General features: G+C 56.4%; 1 protein-coding gene across 1 annotated transcript; it reads left to right on the top strand.

Moving 5' to 3' along the window:
* The first annotated feature begins 3884 nt into the window (after window positions 1-3884).
* BEND4 (BEN domain containing 4) lies at window positions 3885-24004 on the top strand. Its single transcript, XM_029076556.2, has 6 exons — window positions 3885-4033; window positions 4106-4227; window positions 10272-10853; window positions 13931-14022; window positions 18072-18312; window positions 20543-24004. Exons 1-6 carry the CDS (start codon window positions 3894-3896, stop codon window positions 21118-21120), a joined length of 1755 nt encoding a protein of 584 aa, XP_028932389.1. The 5' UTR covers window positions 3885-3893; the 3' UTR covers window positions 21121-24004.
* The last annotated feature ends 717 nt before the right edge of the window (window positions 24005-24721 follow it).

Below are 24721 nucleotides of genomic sequence, written 5' to 3'. Positions count from 1 at the left end.
GGAGTGGGTGGGGGGAGGGCAAGAGAGGGACGGAGGACCAGCCTGGTGGGGGAGATGGGGGCCCAGAGAACCCAGTCTCAAGACTGGCGGAGAGAGGGAGGCATTGACTGGCAGGATGGGCAGCCCCGAGCTGAGGGAATGGCCTGGGGATTCAATGTTGACCAGGACCAGACCGCCGCTTCACAGAAGCGGCACAGACTGGTGGAAAGAGCCCAGAACTGGGACTCGGGAGGCCTGGGTTCTAGACCTGGCTCTGCCACTTGCCTGCCGAGTGACCTTGGGTCAATCATTTCACTTCTCGGAGCCTGTTTCCTCATCTGCAAAATCTTCTTTTCCTCCACCCTTTGGAGCTGCATATACTGCATCTACCCCAGGGCTTAGTACGCTGCTTAACACATCGTAAACGTTAAGCAAATGCCACGATTAAAGCCTCACCTCAGGTGGAGGCGCTGCAGGGGGAATTCAGCAGTGCTCATGAGGGGGGCTTCACTCTTTCAGAATAATGGTACTTGTTTAGCACATACTGTGTGCCAAGCACTGTTCCCCACGCCGGAGAAGATACAAGTTAATCAGGTTGGACAACAGTCTCTGCTTCGACTCCCGGCTCTGCCACTTGTCAGCTGTGTGACTGTGGGCAAGTCACTTAACTTCTCTGGGCCTCAGTTCCCTCATCTGTAAAATGGGGATCAACTGTGAGCCTCACTTGGGACCACCTGATGACCCTGTATCTACCCCAGTGCTTAGAACAGTGCTCTGCACATAGTTAGCGCTTAACAAATATCAACCAAGGGGCTCGAAGTCTGAGTAGGAGGGAGTAGGATTTAATTTCCATTTTACAGATGAGGTAACTGAGGCACCTAGAAGTGACTTGCCCAAGGTCACACAGCAGACACGTGGCGGAGCTAGGATTCGAACCCAGGTCCTCTGACTCCCTGGCCTGTGATCATGCTGCGTCTCCCCTCATTCCCACTCGCTCCTCGGAGTCAGGAGAGTTGGGACTAGGAGGCCGACCTCCGTGAGTGACACGCTGCCCTCAACGTTCTGCAAACTATGTACCCGAGCAGGGATGACAGTGGGGGCTCAAGACAGGTTTGGGCAGCCAGCTGGCTGCAGGGAAGAGGGGAGGGGAATCTCAACCCTTGCACTGCTTTGATGCCTTTATCATCAAAGTACTTTCCCGCCTTTTACCCCACTTCATCCTTTATGTGTTCCTTTTTGCAGGTGGAAGGAAAAAAAAAAATCGAGGTCCAGAGAGATTAAGCGAGTCGGCTGCTATCACAAGGCAGGTCAGTGGCAAAGCCAGGATCGGAGTGCGAGCGTGGGTAGCTGGTTCAGCCCTGACCGGTCGGGGGGTGCCCACCCCCGACTGAGGAGAGAATAATAATGTTGGTATTTCTTAAGTGATTACTATGTGTCAAGCACTGTTTTAAGTGCTGGGGTAGATACAAGGTATTCAGGTTGTTCCAAGTAGAGTTCACCGTCTTCATCCCCATTTTACAGATGAGGTAACTGAGGCCCAGAGAAGGTAAGTGACTTGCCCAAGGTCACACAGCTGACAAGCGGCGGAGCCGGGATTAGAACACACGATTTATGACTCCCAAACCCGGGCTCTTCCCACTGAGTCACGCTGCTGAGATGGGGAGGGCCTCAGGGCGGCAGCTGACTGGGGCCCGTCTAATTATAATAATAATTACATTTGTCAAGTGCTTACTTTGTGCGAGGCACTACCAAAAGGGCTGGGGTGGATAGAAGCAAATCGAGTTGGACACAGTCTCCACCCCCCTTTTCCAGATGGGGTAACTGAGGCACAGAGATGCCAAGTGAGTTGGCCCACGGTCACCGAGCAGATTAGTGGCAGAAGCGGGATTAGAACTCAGGTCCTTCTGACTGCTGCTTCTCTCCTGAGGGGGGACAGGGCGGCGGGGACCGATTCCGAGGGGGGGGTCGACTCGCGCCCCTCTCCAGGTTCTCGCCAGGTATCTCCCCCGCCCCCCTTTCCACTCATTTATTCATTCATTCAATAGTATTTATTGAGCGCTTACTATGTGCAGAGCACTGTACCAAGCGCTTGGAATGGACAATTCGGCAACAGATAGAGACCATCCCTGCCCAATGACGGGCTCACAGTCTAAAGGGGGAGACAGACAGCAAAACAAAAGAAGATAACAACATCAAGATAAATAGAATCAAGGAGATATACATCTCATTAACAAAATAAATAGGGTAATAAATAATATATACAAATGAGCACAGTGCTGAGGGGAGGGGAAGGGGGAAGAGCAGAGGGTGGTTTCCAGCGCCCCATCCCGCTGTCATTCATTCAATATTCATTCGATCGTATTTATTGAGCGCTTACTATGTGCAGAGCACTGTACTAAGCGCTTGGAATGTCCAATTCGGCAAGAGATAGAGACAATCCCTGCCCAATGACGGGCTCCAAGTCTAAACGACAGGCTCGCAGTCTTCATTCAATAATATTTATTGAGTGCTTACTGTGTGCAGAGCACTGGACTAAGCGCTTGGAATGGACAATTCGACAACAGATAGAGACCATCCCTGCCCAACGACGGGCTCGCAGTCTTGAGCGCTTCCTGTGTGCAGAGAAGCAGCGTTGCTCAGTGGAAAGAGCCTGGGCTCGGGAGTCAGAGGTCGTGGGTTCTAATCCTGGCTCCGCCACCTGTCAGCTGGGTGACTTTGGGCAAATCACTTCACTCCTCTGTGCCTCAGTTATCTGTAAATGGGGATGAAGACTGAGCCCTACGTGAGACAACCTGATGACCTTGTATCTCCCCCAGGGCTTAGAACGGTGTTCGGCACTTAGTAAGCACTTAACAAATTACCCATTCCAAGCGCTTAGTCCAGTACTCTGCACCTAGTAAGCGCTCAATAAATACGATTGAATGAATGAATGAACAAATATCAACTTTATTATTATTATAATTCCTAAGGCCACTGTTTCTGGGAAGTGGCCACCAGCCGCTGTTCTAGCCCAGGCCCGAAGACGGACAAGGAACCAACTCCTGGTTAATAATAATAATAATAATAATAATGTTGGTATTTGTTAAGCGCCTACTATGTGCAGAGCACTGTTCTAAGTGCTGGGGAAGGTACAGGGTAATCAGGTTGTCCCACCTGAGGCTCACAGTCTTAATCAGCGTGGCTCAGTGGAAAAAGGCCGGGCTTGGGAGTCAGAGATCATGGGTTCCAATCGCAGCTCTGCTACTCGTCAGCTGAGGGACTGTGGGCAAGTCACTTCTCTTCTCGGTGCCTCCGTGCCCTCATCTGTTAAATGGGGATGAAGACTGTGAGCCTCACGTGGGACCAGCTGATGACCCTGGCTCTCCCCCCCCCAGCGCTTAGAACGGTGCTCAGCACATAGTAAGCGCTTAACAAGCACCAACGTTATTAATCCCCATTTTACAGTTGAGGTCGCTGAGGCAAGAGCGTGAGCCCGTCATCGGTCCGGGATGGTCTCTCTCTGTGGCCGGATTTTCATTCCTTCAATAGCATTTATCGGGCGCTTACTATGTGCAGAGCACTGGACTAAGCGCTCGGAATGGACAAGTCGGCAACAGATAGAGACGGTCCCTGCCCTTTGACGGGCTCACGGTCTAACCGGGGGAGACGGGCAGAGTGGTCCATAAAGCGCTCAAGAAAGATGATTAGGGAGCGTACTGAGCGGTCCCCGAGGCTGCTCGGTGGCCTCTGCCGACGCCCCCTCCCCCGCGGGGGCAGAGCCCGCCCCCCGGCCGTCATTGGGCCAACCCGCGCTCCCGCTCCAGCCATTGGCGGGGCGGCCCGTCAATCAGAGCCGGGGCGGCCGCCCGTCAATCAGGCCCGGCCGGCGGTCCATCCGTCCGTCCGTCCGCCCGTCCGCCCGGGGCGGCGGCAGGATGGAGCCGGAGGTGTCGGTGGAGGACGGGCCCAGCCTGCCCAAGCTGTACCGGCAGCGCGGTCCCTTCAGCCTGCTCAGGACCTTCCCGCGCCGGAGCCCCGCGCCCACCCCGCGCTTCGACCCCGCCCGGCCCTTCCCGCCCCCGCCTTTCCCCCCGCCGCCCCCCGGGCCCGCCCGCCCCGGCCCCAAGCCGGGCCCCGGCCTCCCCAGGGCCGTCGTCTCCTCCGGAGCCTCGGCGAGGGGCGGCCCCGGCCCGGCCGCCACGGCGACCACCGGGGGCACCGGGGGCACGGCCGGCACCGACACCGACGGCGGGCTGGAGCTGAGCGCAGGTACCAACTCTTAGGAGGGAACTTCTCTCCGGGACCGGGACCGGGAGCGGGCCGGCGGCAAGGACCGGGGGGGAAGGACGGACAGGTGGGAAGGGGCCGGGGGAGGGATGGGATGGACAGGTGGGAAGGGGCGGGTGGGATGGGATGGGCAGGTGGGAAGGGGCCGGGGGAGGGATGGGATGGGCAGCTGGGAAGGGGCGGGTGAGATGGGACGGACAGGTGGGAAGGGGCCGGGGGAGGGATGGGATGGACAGGTGGGAAGGGGGCAGGCGGGATGGGATGGACAGATAGGGAGGGGCCGGCTGGGCCGGACAGGTGGGAAGGGGCCGGCAGGATGGGATGGACAGATAGGGAGGAGCCCCGGTTTGGGATGGACGGGTAGGGGGGAGCCGGGGGGGGGGGATGGACCAAGTGGGGAGGGCCGGGGACGAGATGACATGGATAAGTAGGGAGGGGCCGGGGGGAGGGATGGGATGGACAGGTGGGGAGGGGCCAGGCTGGCGTGAAGATAACGGACAGGTGGGGCGGGGCCGGATAGGGGGCGAGGCTGGCGGGAGGGAACGGACAGGTGGCGAGGGGCCAGTTGTCGGGGCCCGACAGGTGGGCGGGGCGGTCCGGTTTCGGGGAGGGCCGGGGCGAAGCCCGACGCGGGGGAGCAAAAGAAAGACGGGGGGGATGGTCCAGTCCTTCCCGGGGGTGAGGGCGGGGAGGAACGGACGGGGGCCGAGGGGCCAGTGGTCAGGGACGGACAGGTGGGGAGCGGTCTGCTCGAGGGACGAATTTTGGTGAAGCCAGCCTGACCGCAGCCTCCCGTGGAGGGGTCGGCCTCCAACATTGGCAGCCTCGCCTCGTCGGCTCTTGCCCTCACCTGCTTCTCTGGGCGGCTCCTGAAACCCGGCCTCCTGTTTCCCCCTCCTCCCGCACACCGGGCCTCTCCGCCTGCCTTCTTTATTATGACTGCCTTCCCGAGGGCCCCCGAGGACTCATCTTCTTCCCGGCTACCTGACTGCCTTCCTCCACATTTTTGGCCACCTTCGGCGGGCTCTTTGCCTTCCCCTCCCTGCGGGGCTCTGCCCAATTTAAGGCCTGGTGCCTTTTTCCTCTTTCCCCTCTCTCCCTTGCCTGAGCTTCCCGTCCCCGCACCTCCCTCGGGCTAGCCTGGGTGCCCCCACGTTTCTCCGGTGCGTTGGCGCCTACCTTTTGCGACCCTTTCCCTCCCTTCCTGCCTCTCCGCAGTTGTGGTCCCTGTTTTCCCGTGCTCGCTATTTCTCGCTCTCTCTAACACTCCGCCCAGTCGGTTTCCCTTCCCTTCTTGCCGGTTATTGCCGGTGACCCGTTCAGCCATCCTCTTTGACGGATGGGCGGGGAGGCGGCGGGAGGCCAGGTGGGTAGGAGCAGGTCGCTGGTCAGGGAGGCCCCTGTGAGGGTGGGGACAGAGATTTCTCCCTGAAATGACTGTGTTGGGAAAGGGTAGCCCGGTGACCCACCGGGTAGCCAGCCATATAGAGGGCGGTTGGAGGATCCAAGGTCACCCAGGGAGGGGGTCGCGATGGGCGGCAGGGGCAACCCCTCGCCGTCTATGGTCAGGGCTCGTCGGGTCTCTGGGGACCAGTGAGAAGGTGCGCACAGGAGGAAGGACCCAGGGGCAGGAGCGATGACGGCAACGGGACCGTGGCCTTCTGCCCAGCCACCCTCCGAAGTGGACACCGGTCGTTGTCGAGAACGAGGCCCTCGTCCCGGGTGTGGGAGAGACGGGAAGGTCGGCTGCACCCAGGGACCGGGATTGGTGCAAGGAGTCGGGCCGATGGTGGAATCCAGCTAGGCTGAACTTAGCGGCAACCCCGGGCCGGCTGGAATGACAGACCTCGGCAGAGGGGGAGGCCTCCCCGGACAGAACAGATTTCCCCTTTCCTTTCCCAGTCGTCGGAAGAGGAAGTGGAGATTGGAACGGGCTCTCTTCCTAGGGGGAGTCGACCGGGTTGCTAAAAGGATCTTCTTTGCCATGTGGACCACTTAGAGTTAAAACCTACGTAGATCTTGATATGCAACCTAAATTTGGCACCAGGAAATGGGAAATTGCATCTTTAAACAGGGTACAATCAAAAATGAATTACAATAAATCCTATATAATTGCATAGGTCATTCTCTTTAATGAGATTTTATTAACCTGACTGTCAAGCTTTTGAGTCAGGCAGATATTTTATCTTCTTCAACTGATAAAAGTGTCAGCTATAAACCACCATATAAATATTCATAAATCTACACATCTGTGGCAGCCTATGAGCATCATTCTTTTGGACATTAAAAGCATTCTAATTACTTTCTGTCTGGCAGAGCTGAAATGCTGCCTGTTCTAGTATGTGCTTGGCAGGCATGATTGCTTTTGTTTTGCCGTCACAAACAGCAGCAGCAGCAGCAGCATCCGATGTTATGTGCGGCGATGGTCCAGAAAATGCCCCGGGTTTGACCGGACGGGGGATGGGGCGGGGTGTTGTGTGTGTTCACCATCTGGTTTTGGATTGCTCCGGGCACATTAACTCACCTGTTAATTTTGGACTCCTCAGTGATTGATTGATTTTGGAAAAATCGTGCCCTGGTTTGGCATGCTGACATTTGTCTTGGTTAAAAAAAAAAAACAACAAAACCTGATGATGGCACATCTTTTCCAAGGAGGCGACCCCGTTCATTGATTTAAGGCTGGGGAAGGTTCTGAGGGAGGATTTCAGTTTGAGCCGCAGTGAAAGACGGTGCTGCCGCCTCTCTCTCAAAATGCTTTTATTGCTTTCCCCCCGCCTCTCCCCTACGAAAAATGACATTGATCTAATAATAAATTAGTTCGGGCCATCCAGCATCCTCGATGCGGGCTAGGAGATGACTGGCGCCAATCGCCCTCTCCCCTTTATTTCTAGTCCTGATTCTTTTTTCTAAAGAAGTATTTTTCACCCTTCTGTGGTATACAGAGCACTGCCACTAATCACACTGATTTCTACGTGGCAGTAACCTTGGAAATTGTGGGCAGGAGACTGATAAATGCAGTCCCACCCAGCGCCTCGTTCGGGTGGCAGCCTGCTGGTTTCAGTAGGGAGATCGAACCTTGTTTGTATTCGCTGTGGGATTTAGGGGTAAAGCGAGCCAACCTTGAGAATGCTCTGTTTTCCCTTGTGAAAGAAGTCACCACACGTTGCAGTCCGGGACCCGAGAAGAGCCGTTTACCATGAGGCTTCGTCCTCTGTCATTGGTAGCGATTGAGCACTTACTCTGTCCTGAGCACTGCGCTGGGAGCTCGGAGGAGTACGGTAGACCCGACCCCTGCCCTCGAGGAGCTTCTGGTGTAGTATTCCGGGCCCCAGAATTCAGAGTGGTTCTGGGAATGGTGTCTTTGAAGTGGGAATGTGAGATATTGGCCAGCAGCATCCCGTTAGGGAGAGAACCCCTGGAAAGGGATTTGTAGGGTACCCTGATCTGACCAGAGCACCGGCTTTCCAGAGAAGACAATACGTTAGACTGGCACATTTTACTGGATTAAGGAGTCTGGAGCAAAAGTTGTCCAGAGCAGACACGGGAAAGCCAAACTTGTCTCTGCTTCTTTCTGAACACAGACTTGAGGGTCACAGATGGTGTTTGATAGAAAGATTTGTTTGTACTTCACATGAGGTATAACTTTTCATTCCAAAATTTACAACGATTTGAGGTTAAAATAATTAAGTCCCCAGCAGTCCTTTAAAATGGGAGAGATTCAGCTTTGGGGCCCAGCCTCTGGTTAACGCACCTGCTGAGTTTTGAGCAGGAATTCAAAAGGAAAGTCTCTACTCCTAATGGCATGAGTGGCTACCTTGATCTTGGAAGTGATTCTCAAGTCTTTATGTCAGCGTCTACAGGTGGATATGTGTGTATAGGTGGGTCCCATTTGCTCAACTTGGGGAAGGGGTCTAGGAGGGTGAGAAAATTGGACCCAGACCACCCTCTCACCCCGGGGCCTCGGACCGGGGGCTAGAAGTAAATTCCTCCCTCCTCTCTTTTCCTTCTTCTCTCCTCCCTCCTCTTCCGCCTTCCTCCCCCCACCCCCCTCCATCTGGCTGCATGGGAGGACAGATGCCCGGGTTCTCTAACCTGAGCCGGCGTCAGCAGCCAGGCGGGCGAGTCCCGTCTTCCCCCGCAGCCATCTTCGCCTCTGAGTGACAGGGTGCTCTGTTAGCCTGCCTCCTGCCTACAGCCCAGGCTGATGGGGGATCAGAGTCTCCTGGGTCTTTCCTCTGAGCCTGGGTTGGGACGAAACACCCTCCTAACCCAGGGTCAGAAATGGGACTTGGGAGCCAACCCTCCTCTCTGGACCTGGTGCTCTCCCACAAGAAGTTAAATGAGTGCCGATGTAGCGTGTTGGCCCACTCTGAAATACCGTAGGTGTGCATGCCTTGGATGTGTATGTGTGTTGCAGTGGGGGTAAGGAGGGGAAGGGGCAGAAAGAATCAATAGGGTGACTTATTTTGGAACCCATGTTGAGTGACTTTCTTCCCCCAAATTCTTATGTGATGTGAGATTTCTTAGCATGAAGAAATCCTAAATATCTTTTGGGACATTGAGGAAACAAACAGAGTGGAGCCCTCCATCTTTCTGAGTACATTTTCCTCCCTCCCAGCAAGGGGATAGGAAGGGTAGAGAACGGGTATGGCAGTCAAGACCTTGTGATTAAAATGCAAACGGTAAACACGACTCCCAAGTCTGGAATCGGATTATGGGATTAAGAGGAATGACAACCCTGCTCTCCTGGAATGGCGAAGTCCCAATCAGTGTGTTCCCTTGATATTTAGAATAAAAGACGGTAGGTGAAAGAGTGAAACCAAGAAAGAAAGCAGTTTTGAGACTTTGCTATTTCAATTTCCTTTCCTCTCTTTCTTGTGGTCACTGATAGCGAAATGCTAAGGACTGAAGGTGTTTCTGATGATGTGATGGAGTTTCCCTTGATAATTTGTTTGATGACTTGGCCTGGCACCCCAAATAGTTGAGGCAGCTCTGAGAGGGAGGTGTGGAAAAATGGGCCAGGCCGGGCCTGGCCTGCCCAGTGCCCTGTGTCCTCATCTTGATGAAAATTAGTCGATTTTCGGTCGATTAGACTGTAAGCCCGTCAAAGGGCAGGGACTGTCTCTATCTGTTACTGATTTGTACATTCCAAGCGCTTAGTACAGTGCTCTGCACATAGTAAGCGCTCAATAAATACTATTGAATGAATGAAAATCCATTTTTGCGGGTGGGGAGGAGAGAGAGAGAAAAGTTAGGTCAGTTTCCCTCTGAAAGGCTCTTTCAGAGCGAATTGGGAATTTCAAAAGAGGAAATGATTTTCCTGCCAGAAACAGCCGGCACTGGAATCCGACAGAAACCGGGAGAGCCGCGGGTGGTTTTGGGCAGCTAGGGTCTGTCAGCACACGCAGCTTGTTCTCGTGGTCCGGGTTGAGAGTGTTGGTCAGAAGGGCAGGCAGGCAGTCAGAGTTATCCAGTCTCCCTGAGGTTTGGGGAACCTGCCGACTGGGATGGTTTGAGCCCAGACAGTGGTCGGGGATGTGGGCTTGGTCCGGGCCTGTCTGCAGGCCAACCCACTGGGAGAGCATCCAGGGGGCGGCACGGGCAAGCGGGGAGAAGAGAGGGTTATGATAAAATTTCTTGGGGGGCACATAGGGAATTAACTGCTTTGAGATCAGCGGGGCTTCAAGGGTCTCCTTTCCCTTGTTTCCCATGGGGAATGTCCAGTAGGGACTGTGGCTACGCAGCCTGGAAGCAGGGCCCCTCGGCCAGGCAGCTCGGGCCGGGGACTCTCCACAGCTTGAAGCCAAGGTCATTTGATTGTTTTGAGTCTTTGCACAGGGCGCAGTGTGGAAGCCGCGACCTGCCATGTGTGAATGTCGTCCCAGGTGTCGGGCTGTGATAGTTTGTGGGTGGGTGGGTGGGTGAGTGCCGGAGAGGGGAGAAGAAGGTTAGCCCTCGCCCTCTGAATGGGGTAGTCCCACCTTGCACGGTGGGTCTTGGAGACGTCCCCTCTCCGTCTGTTCCAGAGAGCCGCATGATCCTCGATGCCTTTGCCCAGCAGTGCAGCCGGGTTCTCAGCCTTCTGAATTGCGGGGGGAAACTCCTGGATACCGGTCACTCCCCAGCCACGATTTCGTGCGTGAAGCAGGAAGGCGTGAGTTTCAGCGAGAGGCGAGACCAGTGCCACATCGGGAAAGGGGTCTCTGGCCAGACGGTGGACAGCGGAGACCCCGAGGCGCGATACAGGCAAAGGAAACAGCAGACGTCAGCCTTCCTGCGGGTGTTCACTGACTCCCTGCAGAGCTACCTGCTTTCCGGGAGCTTCCCATCCCAGAAGCCCTCGTCCATCAGTGACTCCGGCCCCCTGGCCGACGGAGACCCTCTGTCGGCCTCCCCTTCGCACACGTTCGGCGGCTGGGCGTCCCCGGCCACATCTGAATCTCACGGTCACCCGTCGTCCTCGACGCTCCCAGAAGAAGAAGAGGAGGAGGAGGAGGAGGAAGATGAGGAGGAAGGGTACTGTCCTCGGTGCCAGGAGCTCGAACAGGAGGTCATCTCCCTCCAGCAGGAAAACGAGGAGCTGCGGAGGAAACTGGAGAGTATGCCAGGTACCCGACCTGTTTCCGCTCACACTCGCTGTAGCTGGCAACCTAGCTAGCCGGGGACCTAAATATGGGGCCTTGCCAGCTGCGTGGCCAGGAGGGTCAAGGAGGCGGATTTATGACTATTACTGTTATCATTATCATTATTAATGGCAGCAATGACAACAGTTATGATATTTGTTAAGCACTTTACTAAGCCCCGGGGTAGGTATAAGATTGTCATTTCAGGCCCAGTCCCCATCCCACCTGGGGCTCACAGTGTAACGTGGGCTGGGAGAGAAGACACGGATTCAATCCCCATTTTGCAGATGAGAAAACTGATACATATAGAAGTTAAGTGACTCACGCGAGGTCACACAGCAGGCGCGTAGAGCCGGATTTAGAACCCAGGTCTTCTGACTCCCAGGCCCACTCTCTTTCCCCTAAGCCGCACTACTCCTGCCTGGCACTGCGTAGGTCCTGGCCGATAACTGATAAATGCCAATCTGCTACACTGCATCGGGATGTGGAAGAGGGGGAACTGGGGTCGGCCTTTCCCCTGTAATTTATCTCCCCCTTTCTGCTCCCCACCCGCACCGCCTTGCCCACAGAAGGTAAGTGGGAGAAGAAAATGTGGACGTATCGATTGGTAGGCCCTGTTGGAAGTGGGGGATCAAAGCTGGCCTCTTCCCTGATTGATTCATTCAGTCGTATTTATTGAGCTCTTACTGTGTGCAGAGCCCTGTACTAAGCACTTGGAAAGTACAATACCTTAAAAAAGAGAGACAATCCCTGCCCACAATGGGCTTACTGGCTGTGTGGCTCTTGGCACCCGGGTTTCTGGACCTGGAGGCCATGGTATCCAGCGGTAGTCTGGTGGGTCCGTCCTCCAGGCTGGCTGTCGATGCAAGCTGGCATGGCAATTTGCTGGCTGGAGCCCCATTGAACCCGGGTGCTGGGTTGAGTGTTTACCGTGTCCCACTCCAGTCAGTGCTGCTTCATAGTTTTCCCGCAGGTTGAGATACTGGGGCTTCACCTCCTGCTCAGGAGAGAGTTGTCTCCAGCTATTGCTCTTCTTGCTTAAGATTAATCCTGGTCCCCACAGTCGATCACGATGGTCCCCCGAATGGTTGGGGGCTGGTGTACGGCTGATCAGAGAGAGGAGTAAATGGGGGCCCAGGAAGAGGCGGGAATGGGATGGTTTGTGGGGGTGAGGGTAGGAGGACGGGTTGGGAATTTTCACCCAGAAACCTCATGTTTCCAATTTAAACCAATTAAGGGTTTCCGTAATTCAAAAAGTAGAAGATGAAACAGTTTAATGTTGAAAGGCCTAGGTGATGGGGTGGGAAGAAGGCCTTACGGGGTCAACTTTCTGCCTCTGGCCAGGCCCCAGAATGGGTTTTGAGAATGGCTGGCTGGGGCATCACCCTTTCGTCAGGGTCAGCGAGGTGTCTCATCCTGCCCGGAACCTTCCTCTGCACCCATCACCAACAGGACCCCTGCCAACCAGCCCCCACGGGAACTCTTGTCCATGAATTGAGCCAGATTTTTCTGGCGGTCACACGTGTCTGTGTATATGTGTGTGCACACATGAGAGGGGGTGGACCTGGGCGATGTCTCTGAAGGGCATTGGAACCCATTGGCCTCTATGGCAGTGACAGGCGTGTGGCCACCCAATTTTTTGTGCCCAGTACCACCTCGCTACCACCTCTGCTCTTCCCCAGAATCCACTAGCCCTTGTTCTTCCACCCCAGCAGAGGTAAGGATTGAAGCTCATCGATGCTTTGAGGCTTACTCTGGGGGTCCTGCAGCAGGGTCGGTCCACCTGGGGGAAAACAGGAAATATAGATCTCCAAATGCATGGCATGGTAGAACTCGATAGGGAGATGGGGCATTCCTGGGGGCAGAGGAATCAGAGACAGGGCAGCTGGGAGCAATGTGGAGCGTGAACTGGGGTATGGCAGGAGAAGGGTGTTAGGGAAGTGGCCTGTTGAGAGCTGATGTGGGGTGAGTGGACCCCGAGGTCTTCCGTCTGCTGGAAACCCATACCAGCTGCTTCCCATGGGCTGGAAACCCATAGCAGGCAGTGGGGTTGATCAGCAGTGGGATCTGCTCTAATGGCAGAGGCGCGGTGGCTCCCTGGCCCACAGCGAGAGGACAGGACTCGGCCCCGGGTTGTCAAGGGGACCCGGCCGTCCGTCCGTCCGTCAGAGCTGCGGCTCCCATTCTCTCCCTGGGGCCCCTTTTCCATTTTGGGAGCTCTGTTACACTTCGAAGCCACCCAACCATATTTTTTCAAGCATCCCTTTGGTTTGGGAAAGCGCGTACCCTCCCGTCTAGGCGGTGGTGGGGGCAGTGGGGTCAGGTGATAAGTGGTTTCATCTCTATCCCAACTGCGAAGGGATGTCGGGGAGATGGTCCACCCTTCACCATTGGTCCCTGAAACTGGCCCTTGCCTCCAGGGTACGTATGGGATGGGGAGCTTCTCCCTGGGTTTGGCTGGAGCGAAACAGTTAAGACAGTTAAGTATCTCTTGTAATCTGGCCGGATGATGTCGTTCTCCACCCGCCACACCTCCTGCTCCCAGCTGGAGGCTTGAGGCGTTTGGGGTCTGGAGCGGAGCAAACCCAGGACCATGCTGGGAACCGGGGTGAGCCTAGCCCAGGGGACCCCCAAGTGGGCTGCACTGGGCCTGGAGCCCCTCAACGTTTCAGCACCTTTTGGAGGGTCCTGGGGAAAGAGCTGACCGGATTGAGCATCAGAAGTGGGGTGCATCAAGTGGGGCCACACGGCAGACATTTTTCTGTTGGAGGGCTCAGCTGGACCCACCGGGACAGCTCTGCATTTTGCCTTTCAGCTCACTTTGACATACAGACATTTTTAATCAGAAGATCCTCTAACCTAGATTTGGTTGAGGATAAAGTCATCTCTAAGTTCCCCGCGATTCTGGGCTCTGACCTTTTGCCGAATACAAGGTCTGAATGCGTCGAAGGATAGAATGTTTCCTGTGAGAAGTCAGTTCCCCAAAGAGCTCATAAGGGACCTGTGGGTTGAAAACTTGCTGTCTTTGTCGATGAACAGTAATTGCACTTTGTTTCCCACAGTGCCCTGCCAGACGGTTTTAGATTACTTGAAGACGGTTCTTCAACACCACAACCAGCTAATGGGGCCCCAGCCAGCAGACCAACCGACAGAGGTACTCCAGGCCACCAAGCCCAAAAGCTCTGGATCTCCGGGTTCCGAATTCCGTAGTGGTGAATTGTGCCACCGAGCCCCCCCCAGAAATCTTAGAAGGATGTTTCTGCTGACACACGCCAGGGGCCAGGCCGCCACCGACCCGGGCGTCCACCTTGGAGATGGTCACACGGGGATTGGGGTGTCTGGGGACCAGACGCACGTAAAGTACCTTCCCTCCCTTAGGGGTGTCTTGTGCTGGTGGCCCCATTTTTCCTGGGTGGGATATGTGGCCATTCAGCCGGACTTGAAGGCGAGTCCCGAAATCGACGGCCCGCAGAGCACTGCCCTCTTTTACTTTGCCTGACCCCTGGGCAGGGTTTCTCGTTGAGTGGTCTTGTGGTGGCTCACCTTTAACCCGGGTTTCTAACGTGATGATCTGTAAATAGGCTCTGGCTCTGACAGACAACTTGTGTTTTTAGCAGCTCTTTTTGTCTTTTCCTTTCCCTTGGTCTGCATTTTTATCAGAGTACCCCTTTCTATGTTGAATATCCTTGAACTGGGGGTGTGGGGCCTTCCCTCTCCAGAGCGAACGTTCAATCTGATGGAGTTGTGATTGCCGTTTACTGAGTGGGGCTCTCTGGCTCCGAGTGCCGCCCTCTGCTTTTTAGGAATCCAGTCCCGAACATGGTCTCCCCACATCTCTCCAGCTGGGCTCTAGGCCTGATTGTTCCAGAAAGGGCCTTTTTCCTGTGAAAAGTCCTCGTTCTGTTTTTGAGCCGGGTGGGTGACTTGGCCAGGCAATGGAGAGGAGGGATGGCTGCAGGCTCCCAGCCCTCCTCCCTGACTGGCTTTCCACCCTCCACCAATCTCGCCTACCATTTCCCCATCCCCACGTTTCCTCTTTCCCTCGGCAGAGGCTGTGGAGGACAGTCCCACCACCGTAGAGTTATTGTTCTGTCTCTTTATGTTCTTTATGATATTTAGGTGTTTAATATGTGGCAGGCACTGTACTAAGCAATTGGATAGCAATGATCCCTCTCCTTAGTCTTAAATCCCCTTTTTTTTTTACAAATGAGGTAACTGAGAAGAGAAGTGACTTGCCCAAGGTCATGCGGCAGATAAGATTAGAACCCAGGTCCTCTGACTCCCAGGCCCATGCTCTTTCCGCTGTGCTGTGCTGCTTGAGTTCTGCTGAGTGAGGTGCACTGTCCTGAGTACTTGGGAGGGCACAGTAGAGATAGGGGACCCCATCCCTGGCCTGGGGAAGGAGCTTACAGTCTGGTGAGGGAGGCAGATCCTAAAATAAGTGCTGGGTAGGGTTGCTTGGCTTCTCTGCAGGTGAAAGGAGACGGTGGATTGTTAGGGAGACTGTGGATGGACAGGGAAGGCCCCAAGTGTCTTAGCTGGCCTTATTTCACTCTTCCAAATGCCTTCCCCAAGCCACTGCTCCCTGCTGCTGTGGTTTGACCCGGGGCAGAAAGGAGCACGTCTGCCTCCGGGCAGGGGCGGGTGACCCCATGGGTCCCCCGACCCCTGGCGGGTCGCGCCAATCTCTTGTCCGGGTTTTCTTTTCGAAAGATGCCCGGCAATCAGGGTCTGGGGCATGGACGGGGCGAGCCAGGCTTCCCCAGGCACCCTCCTATCCCCCGTGGCACGCGGGCTCAGAGGCCAACGCTGGTGACGGTGGGCTTGCCCAGCGGGGTGGACGGTTCCCGTGGCCCTTGGCTTGAAACGCCGCTGAGCCTTTGCTGTTTAGTTTGCAGGAGCGGTGGCGGCAGGTGGCGTGAATATTTATACACTGGTGTGAATACTCATTCGAACCAAAGATATTAATTAGGTGTTATGAGCACTAATTGTTTTGACTGTCAACCTGTGCTTGTGAATATTAATTTGCGGTTTGGAATATTTATTTATGCCATGCTTGAATTTGAATTTTACATTTATGACCTATTTCTTCCCTGTCTCCCCTGCCGTCCCCCTTACATCCCGCCCCATACCCAGAGCCCCTACCCTGGGTAAGATGAAAGCCGAGAGCGCTGGAGAAAGCCAAGAGCGCTTCCCATTCTGATGTGACCTTTTTCTGGCCAGGATGCCAGCCCCAGGTGGCATTTTCTACCCACTGATACGTTAGCTCTGTTTGGCTTCGTGGCTTATGTCTGAACCTGTAGCTCTACCTTGATGTCTGCCGCTTAGCCATGCCTCAGTGGAACGCCTGCTGGCTGCATAATAATTATGGTGTTTATTCAGTGTGTACTATGTGTCAAGCTCTGTTCTGAGCGCTGGGGCAGATACAGGTTAATCTGCTTGGACACAATTTCTGACCCCCATGGGACTTACAGTCTGTGGATAACAATAATAATAGTGGCATTTGAATCCACCATTATACATTTGAGGAAACTGGACCTCAGAGAAGTGAAATGACTTGCCTAGGGTCAAACAGGAGTTAAGGGGCAGAGCCAGGCTTAGAACCCAAGGCCTTCTGACTTCCAAGCCCGGGCTCTTTCCACTAGGTTAGGCTGTTTTCCATCAGTCGAACTCCTCACCGTCAGCTCTAAGGCAGTGAATCAACTCTTCCCCCTCCTACCTTACCGCACTGATCTACGACCATCCAGCCTTCACATCCAGATCATCTAGCCCCAATTTACTCACTCACTACCTCAGTCTCATCTATCCCAGTCGACCCCTTATCACGTCCCGTCTCTGGCCTAGAACTCCCTCCCCCTGCATATCAGACCGCAGACCACCACTCTCCCCGCCTTCAAAGCCTTATTAAAATCACCTCCTCTCCAAGAGGCCTTTCCAGACTAAGTCCTTATTGCCCTTTCTCGTCTTCCCTTCTATCTCGCCTTTGTACTTGGATCTATGTCCTCAAAGCCCTTAATGTTCACCCTACCCTTTGAGTACTTGATATTCACCCCACAGCACGTGGGTCTCTATCCTTCCACTCTGCCATTTCTCCGGCCTGTAATTTATTTTAATGTCTGTCTCCTCCTCTAGACTGTAAGGTCCTTGTGGGCAGAGATAAAGTCTGGCAATTCTATTGTACTGTCCTCTCCCAGATGCTTGCTGCAGTAAGTGCTCCATAAATCGACCGTAAGCTCACTGTGGGCAGGGAATATGTCTACCAACTCTGCTGAATTGTACTCTCCCAAGTGTTTAGTACAGTGCTCTGCACATGATAAGCGCTCAATAAATACCACTGATGTTTGATGAAGATGATGATGAATACCAGTGATTGATCAATTGCCCGGATGGGTTGCGGAGCCCTGTATAAGTCACTTGGAGACTACAAGTGAGTTAGCAGACCCAGGTCCTCCTTTACAGTCCTATAAGGGAGTCATGCTTAAAGTAATTTCCAAATAGTGCTCACCTAATACAGTGAGGAAATCGCTGGGCACCAAAGTGATGATAGTCATGAGGTCGGGACCTGAGGAGAAGACAGTGATAGAGGAGGTGAGATTTCAAAAGAGATTGAAAAGGTGGAAGGAGGCAACTGAAGGAGTGACTAGAAGCCAGGGAGTTCTGTTTAATATGGCGAGAAAGGGGAATCATTGAAGGATTTTGAGGAGAGGAGAGAATGTGTGTAGAACACCGTTTGGGAAACAGGACCTGGGCAGCAGAGCGAAGTATGGACTGGAAAGACTGGAGACAAGGAAAGTGGTCTCCCAATCCCAGGATCTGCCCACTGGGCCACGCCGCCTGCCGACCCCAAAGCAATTAGGTGTCAGACACCCCGGGCCCCGTTGCCGCCCGGGCTCTGCGCCATCTCTAGGGCACATCGTGGTGTGGGCTGTGACCTTTTTCTGGGCTCCTCATGAAAGATGCCAGTCCCCTGTGATCCCAGCCACCAACTGGTTAGCGGTAGGTAAATAGCTTCTGTTTGGAAGGTGTCAAATGAGCCTCGCCAGGGAAAACACAAACAGGGTCGGGAGGGTGCCCATCTGGGCACTTGTTGGGTCCCCGAGGTGTTGGTGTGGCTGGCTCGCCCACATCCAGGGGAAAGCGAGCCGGTGGGCTGCCCGCTCTACGCAGGCCGAGTGGTCAGGGGGACGTGTTGTCGGTTTCCAGGGGAGCAAGCAGCTGCTGAGCAACTATCCGGTCTACATCACCAGCAAGCAGTGGGACGAGGCCGTGAACTCCTCCAAGAAAGACGGGCGGCGGCTCCTGCGCTACCTCATCCGGTTCGTCTTCAGCACGGATGAGCTTAAGTACTCATGCGGCCTCGGGAAAAGGAAAAGGTCAGTGCAGTCGGGAGAGACGGGTCCTGAAAGACGCCCCCTGGATCCAGTTAAAGTAACATGTCTCAGAGGTACTGCGCGCCTTCGCCCTCCCTCCCTGGTCGGTTCCACCCTCCGCAATCTCATTTCACCGCATTGGCCGGGCTCGCTGGGATCTGGCTCCCGAGGCTCTCCTGGCTTCCCGCTTCCGCCGAGATCATTTCTGTGGTGCATCAGCCTCGTCCCAAAACTCCCTAGAGCGTTCTCTGCCCGACGACCGGCCCAGAGCTCAGCCCACGGCGGCCGCTTGCGGAGCCTCTCGATCGGTCAGTCGATCCGTCCGGGGTGTTTATTGAGCGCCTGCTGTGTGCACGGCACTGTACTGAACACTGGGGGAGGGTCCAGTGCAATCGGTAGACACCGACCCTGGGCGTGGGCTGTTCTGGGGGGAAAGCCCGTCGTGTAGGGGCTGAAATAGCCCCCTAAGCCCTGGACCCTGTACCCTCCCAAACACCTCATTCAATTGCAGTTTCTACCAAGTGAACGGTAAGAGTTCATTCATTCAATTCAGCTGTACTTAATAAGCGCTTACTGTGTGCAGAGCACTGTACTGAGCGCTGGGAAAAGTACAGTGTGGCAATAAAGAGTGACAGTTCCTGCCCACAATGAGCTCACAGTCTTCTCCCCTTCCCTACCCCTCACTATCCCCCAGCCCCCTAAGAGACAAGCCTCTGGACTGCAGGTGCTGCCTCGATTCTCCCCCAACTCAAGCCGACTGTGGGTTGCTAAGGCCTGGGCTTCGGAGGAATCGAAAATCCAGTCAGTTCTTCCTCACCTCCTCCCCGGATCTGCACCCACACTAGTGGGGCCCAGCCCTGCAGTGGGGAGGAGTGGTGGTGTCCGTGGAGAGAAGGGCCTGGGCAGCTGCTAGGTCCAGGGAGGCGCCTTTGCTGAGAGAGCTGCAGAAGGGGAAGGCGTCTAGGGCAGAAGCCAGGCGAGAGCCCTTCGTAAGTCTGCCTTTGTGAGTGTTGGGGAGGCGGCACCCCACTGGGGGAGGCCACTGCTGAACTGCAGACTCTGGGGAAGGAGGTTCGAGGTGGCTGAAATAGCCAACTCTTGGTTCTTTCACTGGAAACTAGAGAACCAAGCTATAGTTCAGCTCGAGCAGAGAGGCCCGACTGTCGACCCGTTGCCTTGATCAGTGGGCCAGGAGGACACAAACATGACACCGGCCCCGACCCCGCTGCTGGCCCGGCCCCGTGCACCCCTACCTGGGGCTCCGTCTCCGGCAGGGGCACCGGGACCGTGGGAGGGAGAGCGTGCTGGTGGCCCTCCTGGGCACTCGCCCGGGGCTAAGGATGGGCTACCCAAAACCCCCCAGCTCTCCTCCAGTGATGCGGCACGGACCACCCAAACCCCCCCCGACTCTCCCCCCGAGTGAGCTGGCACGGACCACCCGACCCCCTTCCCTCTCCCCCGACTATTCCCTCTCCATCCCTGGCTCTCCCTGTTGACCGTTGACCATCCCTAACTAACTTTTTAATCTAGGCTGCCTGACTTGAGTTTATCCAAAACCCTCATGAAACTGAGACTTGATTTTATCCATGCCTTGGCTCTTTCGCCCATTTTGACTCTTGTCCTGGGAGAAGAAAATGTTGTCAAAATATTTTAGAGTAAATATCGCTCTTAAAATATTATGAATTTTGGTGACCGGTATTTTAAACAGCAGGATCATTTCCACCTCACCCTGGGAATTTTTTGACATGTAAGAAAGGTTAAGAATTTCTATTCCCAAAGCAAACCGACCTGTTTCCCTGCAAAAGCTAGGCAACGCCAAACAAGTTGTGAGAAACTGTATTGGGATGAAATGAATGAAGTGAGAGAATTTAAGGACTCTGGGTTTACAAGTGCGTCCTTAGCCCCTCTCAGGCTGAACGTGGGTGTGCACACTAGAGCACATCAGTCCGGTTGAATTTCCCAGGGCTCGCCTCTAAGCGAATGTGTCGCAGGGGGCTGGTTCTCCTCCTTCAGCTTTCAAGGTCCCACCTGCTAGTGGTGGTGATTGATGTGTGGTTTGTGCTGGCGGTACGTCAGATTTTCATTAGGGCTGCGTCAGGCCCCTCAGATGGGGCTGCCGTGCCGTCACCCGGAGCCAGCTCCTCCCTGCCCCCCAGTAGAAGGGCAGTCGAAGGCCCGCCGGCCGCCCGCCTGGCCTACCCCGGTCCATCCGCCCACCCGGCCACCCATCACGAGCCCCCGGTCAGCCCACCGCGGCCTCCTCGGGGACCAGCCGATCCCTGTGGTGTGTGTTTCTTCCCCCAGAATTCATCAGGATGCACTGCACCTCCAACCCGGACTGGTGGATGCCTTCCGAGGAGCAGATCAATAAGGTATTCAGTGACGCGGTGGGACACGCCCGCCAGGGCCGGGCCGTGGGGACCTTCCTGCACAACGGCCACTCGTACTTCGAGGGGATGGAGCCCCGGCCCCCCCCCGGACGATGGCGTCTTCGGTGGCGGCTCCCGCGGTGGCGGCTGTGGGGACTGACCGGAACCGAAGCCGATCCATTCGGTCCAGCGGGCGCGGCCGGCCGGTGGCCGGTTGCAGAGCCGGGAGTGGGAGACGCGCCGTTTGCTCGTCGACCGCTGTCAGTTCCCAGGGTCCGGAGCTCTTCACCTCCGTCATACTTCAGAACGCCGCCCACCCCCGTCGCCTTCTCTTTCTCTTTCCCCTCCCTCCCGCCACGGTCTCCCCCACTGCTGACTTTCTTTCTCCCCCCGCCCTCCCCGCCACGGTCTCTCACCCTAGCATCCTCGTTCCGACTTGTGGAGGGGAATTTCTTGGTGCCTATTTCCAACTTTCCACTAAGTCCTATACAGAAAACCACAATGGATTCTTAGGGCTTGAATGACAGGGTGGAGAAATCTGAGAAGTCACGGGAATCTTTCTGAAAATCTTTCCCAGCGAGCCAGCCAGTCAGCCCACCAAGCTCGGGGCAGCTTGTGGGAGCGGAGTGGGGGCCGGGGAGAGGAGCTCAGTGATTTAATCCTTGGGGACGGCCGGGGGAGAATCAGGCAGACCCCAGCCACGTCCCCGGTCCCTCCGGTTCAGCTGGTTCCCCGAGCCCAGCCGGCTGTGGGCGGAGGGCCTGGGACGGAGGGCTGTCCGGTTTACTATGCAACAGCCTCCTCGACAGTCCCCTAAACGAGACCCTCTCTGCACGCCCTCCGCTCTTTCCTGAAGGCGGGCCGCTGGCCGGGGCAGGGAGGGCAGCGAGGCCAGCTCCCTGCCGTGGATGGGGCAACCGGGATGTGCCATCCGATCCTGGGCACCGTGGGGGAGACTGGCAGGGGTGGTCGGCACCCTCGTTTCCCGGGGCCGGTCACCACGGCACCCTGGAAAGGGGCTGGGGCTGGGGGCTGCGTTTCTGAGCGAGTGGTGCGGGTGGGGAGTCTGACGGTGATCCCTTTTCGTCACCCCCTGGTCGGTGGGGCCTGCCCGCAGACACCCTGGGGAGTGGGGCCCGCTGTTCTGCCATCAGTGGCCCAACACATTAGCCTCAATTTCCACTGGACTTGTAAAATGACCAAGTTTTACCCTTCGAAGTGACCGGTGTCTGTGACTGCCAGGGGCACCGCCAAAGGAGTTGGGGACAAGGAGCGCATCTGGCAGAAGGGGCCCAGCCAAAGGTGGTGGGTTTGACCAAGGAAACCTCTGTTGTGGCCTTTTTCCAGCAAGCAGGTGGGGAAGGCAGGGCGGAGGGGAGGGTCCGCTGCTGACTCTCTCCGGCCTTGCCGGATGGGGCCCCAGGGCCCCGTTCTTCCTCTCCCAGGTTGCCCCTGCTGCTGGGGGTGGATCCAGTTGGTACGGCTGGAGCTGATAAAGCCTTTGGATTGCAGCTCCAGCGCTCTAGGGGGACTCTGCCTCTTTATCCCTTGGGCGGCCCGATGCCTTGTTCAACCAGCCCATTTCCCACCCCCCTCTGCCACCTGCCTTCCTCGGCGCCTGCTCCCCTCCTCCCCCACAACCTGGCCGAGTTCAGCTCTGGAGCGGGCAAGTGGAATCCCGCTCCAGAAATCCCATTTCCACTGCCTGTTCCAATGAATGTCATGACCAAGTGCCCCAAAGCCCCCCGATGCCCCCGCCCTCCCCAGCCTCCAGTGTGGTGGAGACAGACTGGAGGCTTGCTGGCAGGGGCACGCCCCTTTCCCTTTCCCCTCCCCAGTATAAGCTCTCAGACCTTGCACAGTCGATACCTCTTTTCTTCATTTTGGGCCTTCTGGTTCCTCACACATTCAAGCCGTTCCTCGCCCTCGGAGCACCTTGGTGTTTTTGGCAGGAGGCCGGGCGTGTGGTCGCATCCCACTGAGGGCAGAGTCCCCCGCTGGATCGCCGTGGGTAGTAGCTCCGATGGTCCCGTGGTCCCATTGCTAGCAACTCAGCAGGAAGCAGCCGCGTGGGCTGGAGGGGAGGATTTACCGCTGTGTGTTTACCATGCGAGCCGACTCTCGCCGAGACTCCTCCTTGGTGCGCGTCCTACGCTTAGAAGGCTTGCGCTCGAACGGTCCCGTCAACCATCCCGCGGGTGGATCGTGATGGTGTCTTTTTGTAAACTCTGTGGTGGGTGGCTTCTCACAAATGTTTGTGTGGGTTAGGGATGGGTGGGGAGGGGGCGATCAGGGTGGTCATTTCTTTGGGAGGACCGCGGCTCGTGCGCGGCCCCGAGATGGGGCCGGGTCCCTCGTCTCCACGAGGAGGAGCGTAAGGGGCAGAGAGCACGGTTGCCCTGGAGAGCTGCGGGGGGCAGAGAACCTGCCCTCGGCTGTTCAATGCAGGGCGTTTCCTTGGTGAGTCCTCTGCACCTTGTCCAGTGCAGCTGCCCAGGACCTGGGTCTGGGCACCAACTTGGGCCAAGGCGGCCAAACCGAGGAAGGGGTGGAGCCGGCGTGAAGGCTCCAGAGCAAATGAGGAATGGTTAATCCAAGGCACCCGTGTCTGTGTCCCGTCCCGTGTGTCACCCCCCCAACCCGTGCCAGCATTCCCTTGCCATGGGCTAGGAGGCCGGCTCACTGGTCTGGGAGTCCAGGGAAGTGGGGCTGTGGTGATCACCTCCCCTGGAAGTCCCCACCCCTTGTGTCCTCATAGGTAGTCCCTGTCGGGCCCAGGAAAGGAGGGAAAGCTGCTACCAGTCACTGTGAGAAAGGGCCTGGGCACCCGCCCAGCCCCCCTCAGCATTTTCCCACCTTTGCGGGTGGGAGCCCCGGGGCTCTGTGGCAGAAGGGGCCGGGCCGAGGCGGTGGCCCGGAAGCCACCCCCACCCCACCTCCCACACTCCTCCCCTCCAGCACTCGATGTAGCCAGTGCCCACCTGTGCCCTTGCCTGGGTTCCACTGTGACAACCCCTTGAAGCCCTTGTTTCTGTCGCTTCGGGGCGGGGGCCGCCGAATCGTTTCTGTGGCTTGTGCTGTGCGCGTGGGTGGGCAGGTCCGCGGCTGAACCGGGCCCGTGTCTAGACTAGTCGTCTTTGGTGACCAGTTCCTAGGAAGTGAGAGTTGTTTTCTAGATGTCAGGTGCATTCCTTCTAGAAACTAAAGGGTGTTTTCACGGTTTTTTAAAGCGGCAGTATTTTTAATTCTCAGAGACCTTTGTTACTAGAGCTGGCTATTTCAGGTGTCTTAGCCCTAATTTGAGCATTGGTTTTATGACTCCACATACCTCTAGACTGCCATGTGTTCTGTTGCCAAAAATGCCCAATAAACGTCACGTCTGGTTTGTGTGTTCTCAGCCTGTGTGCGGGGCTCCTTTCGCCCCTCCTCCGTTCTCTCTCCTGGTTGAAGCCCACGCGTCTCCAGCAAGGGCAGGCTGCCGGAGGTCTCCTCTTGGTGACCGGGGCAGAAGACCGGCGAGGGGAGGAGGCCTGCCAGCAGTCTGCTGCAAGCAGAGCGGGGCGGCGGCCGAGGGGTCGGCGTGGCGCGGCCCCCGTCCTGATCCCGTCTCTGGCACGGCTGCGGCACTGGCGGATGGGAGAAGGAGAGACCGCCCCTCCCCATGGCGGTTGTCCCCACAGCCACGGGCAGCCTAGTGGTCCCAGCTGAAGGACGGCAGCACCCCCAGCCCCCGAGCGCCCTGGGGCCGGTGGCAGCCTGTTCGACCCCTGCAAGGGGCAGACAAGAGAAACACGCCAGGGCCAGGGTCTCTGCTGCACGAGGCAGACCCACTTCACACCACTTGTGTGCCTGCTGCCGGCCAGCGGAACCCGCAGCTCAGAGGGAGGAGAACGTGAGGACGGTTTGGTGGAGGGGGCAGAGCTGGTCCCACATCACCGGTTTCTCCGTACCCAAGCTGGCCGACCTTTTCCCTTCTTTTCTGAGGGACGGGAAGGGCAGGGCGGAGGACAGATGAAAAGGAGGAGTTTGCATCCTCCAGCAGGGCGAGATGGCACCTGGACTACGCGCCCCAGTGGGCCCTGAGGCCTTGGGTGAGTGATCATGGGAGCCCAAG

The sequence above is a fragment of the Ornithorhynchus anatinus genome, chromosome 12 (assembly GCF_004115215.2).
Source record: "Ornithorhynchus anatinus isolate Pmale09 chromosome 12, mOrnAna1.pri.v4, whole genome shotgun sequence".
Taxonomy (NCBI): domain Eukaryota; kingdom Metazoa; phylum Chordata; class Mammalia; order Monotremata; family Ornithorhynchidae; genus Ornithorhynchus; species Ornithorhynchus anatinus.
Note: the sequence above shows the minus strand (reverse complement) of the source record. Positions and strands in the feature narration are given on the sequence as shown.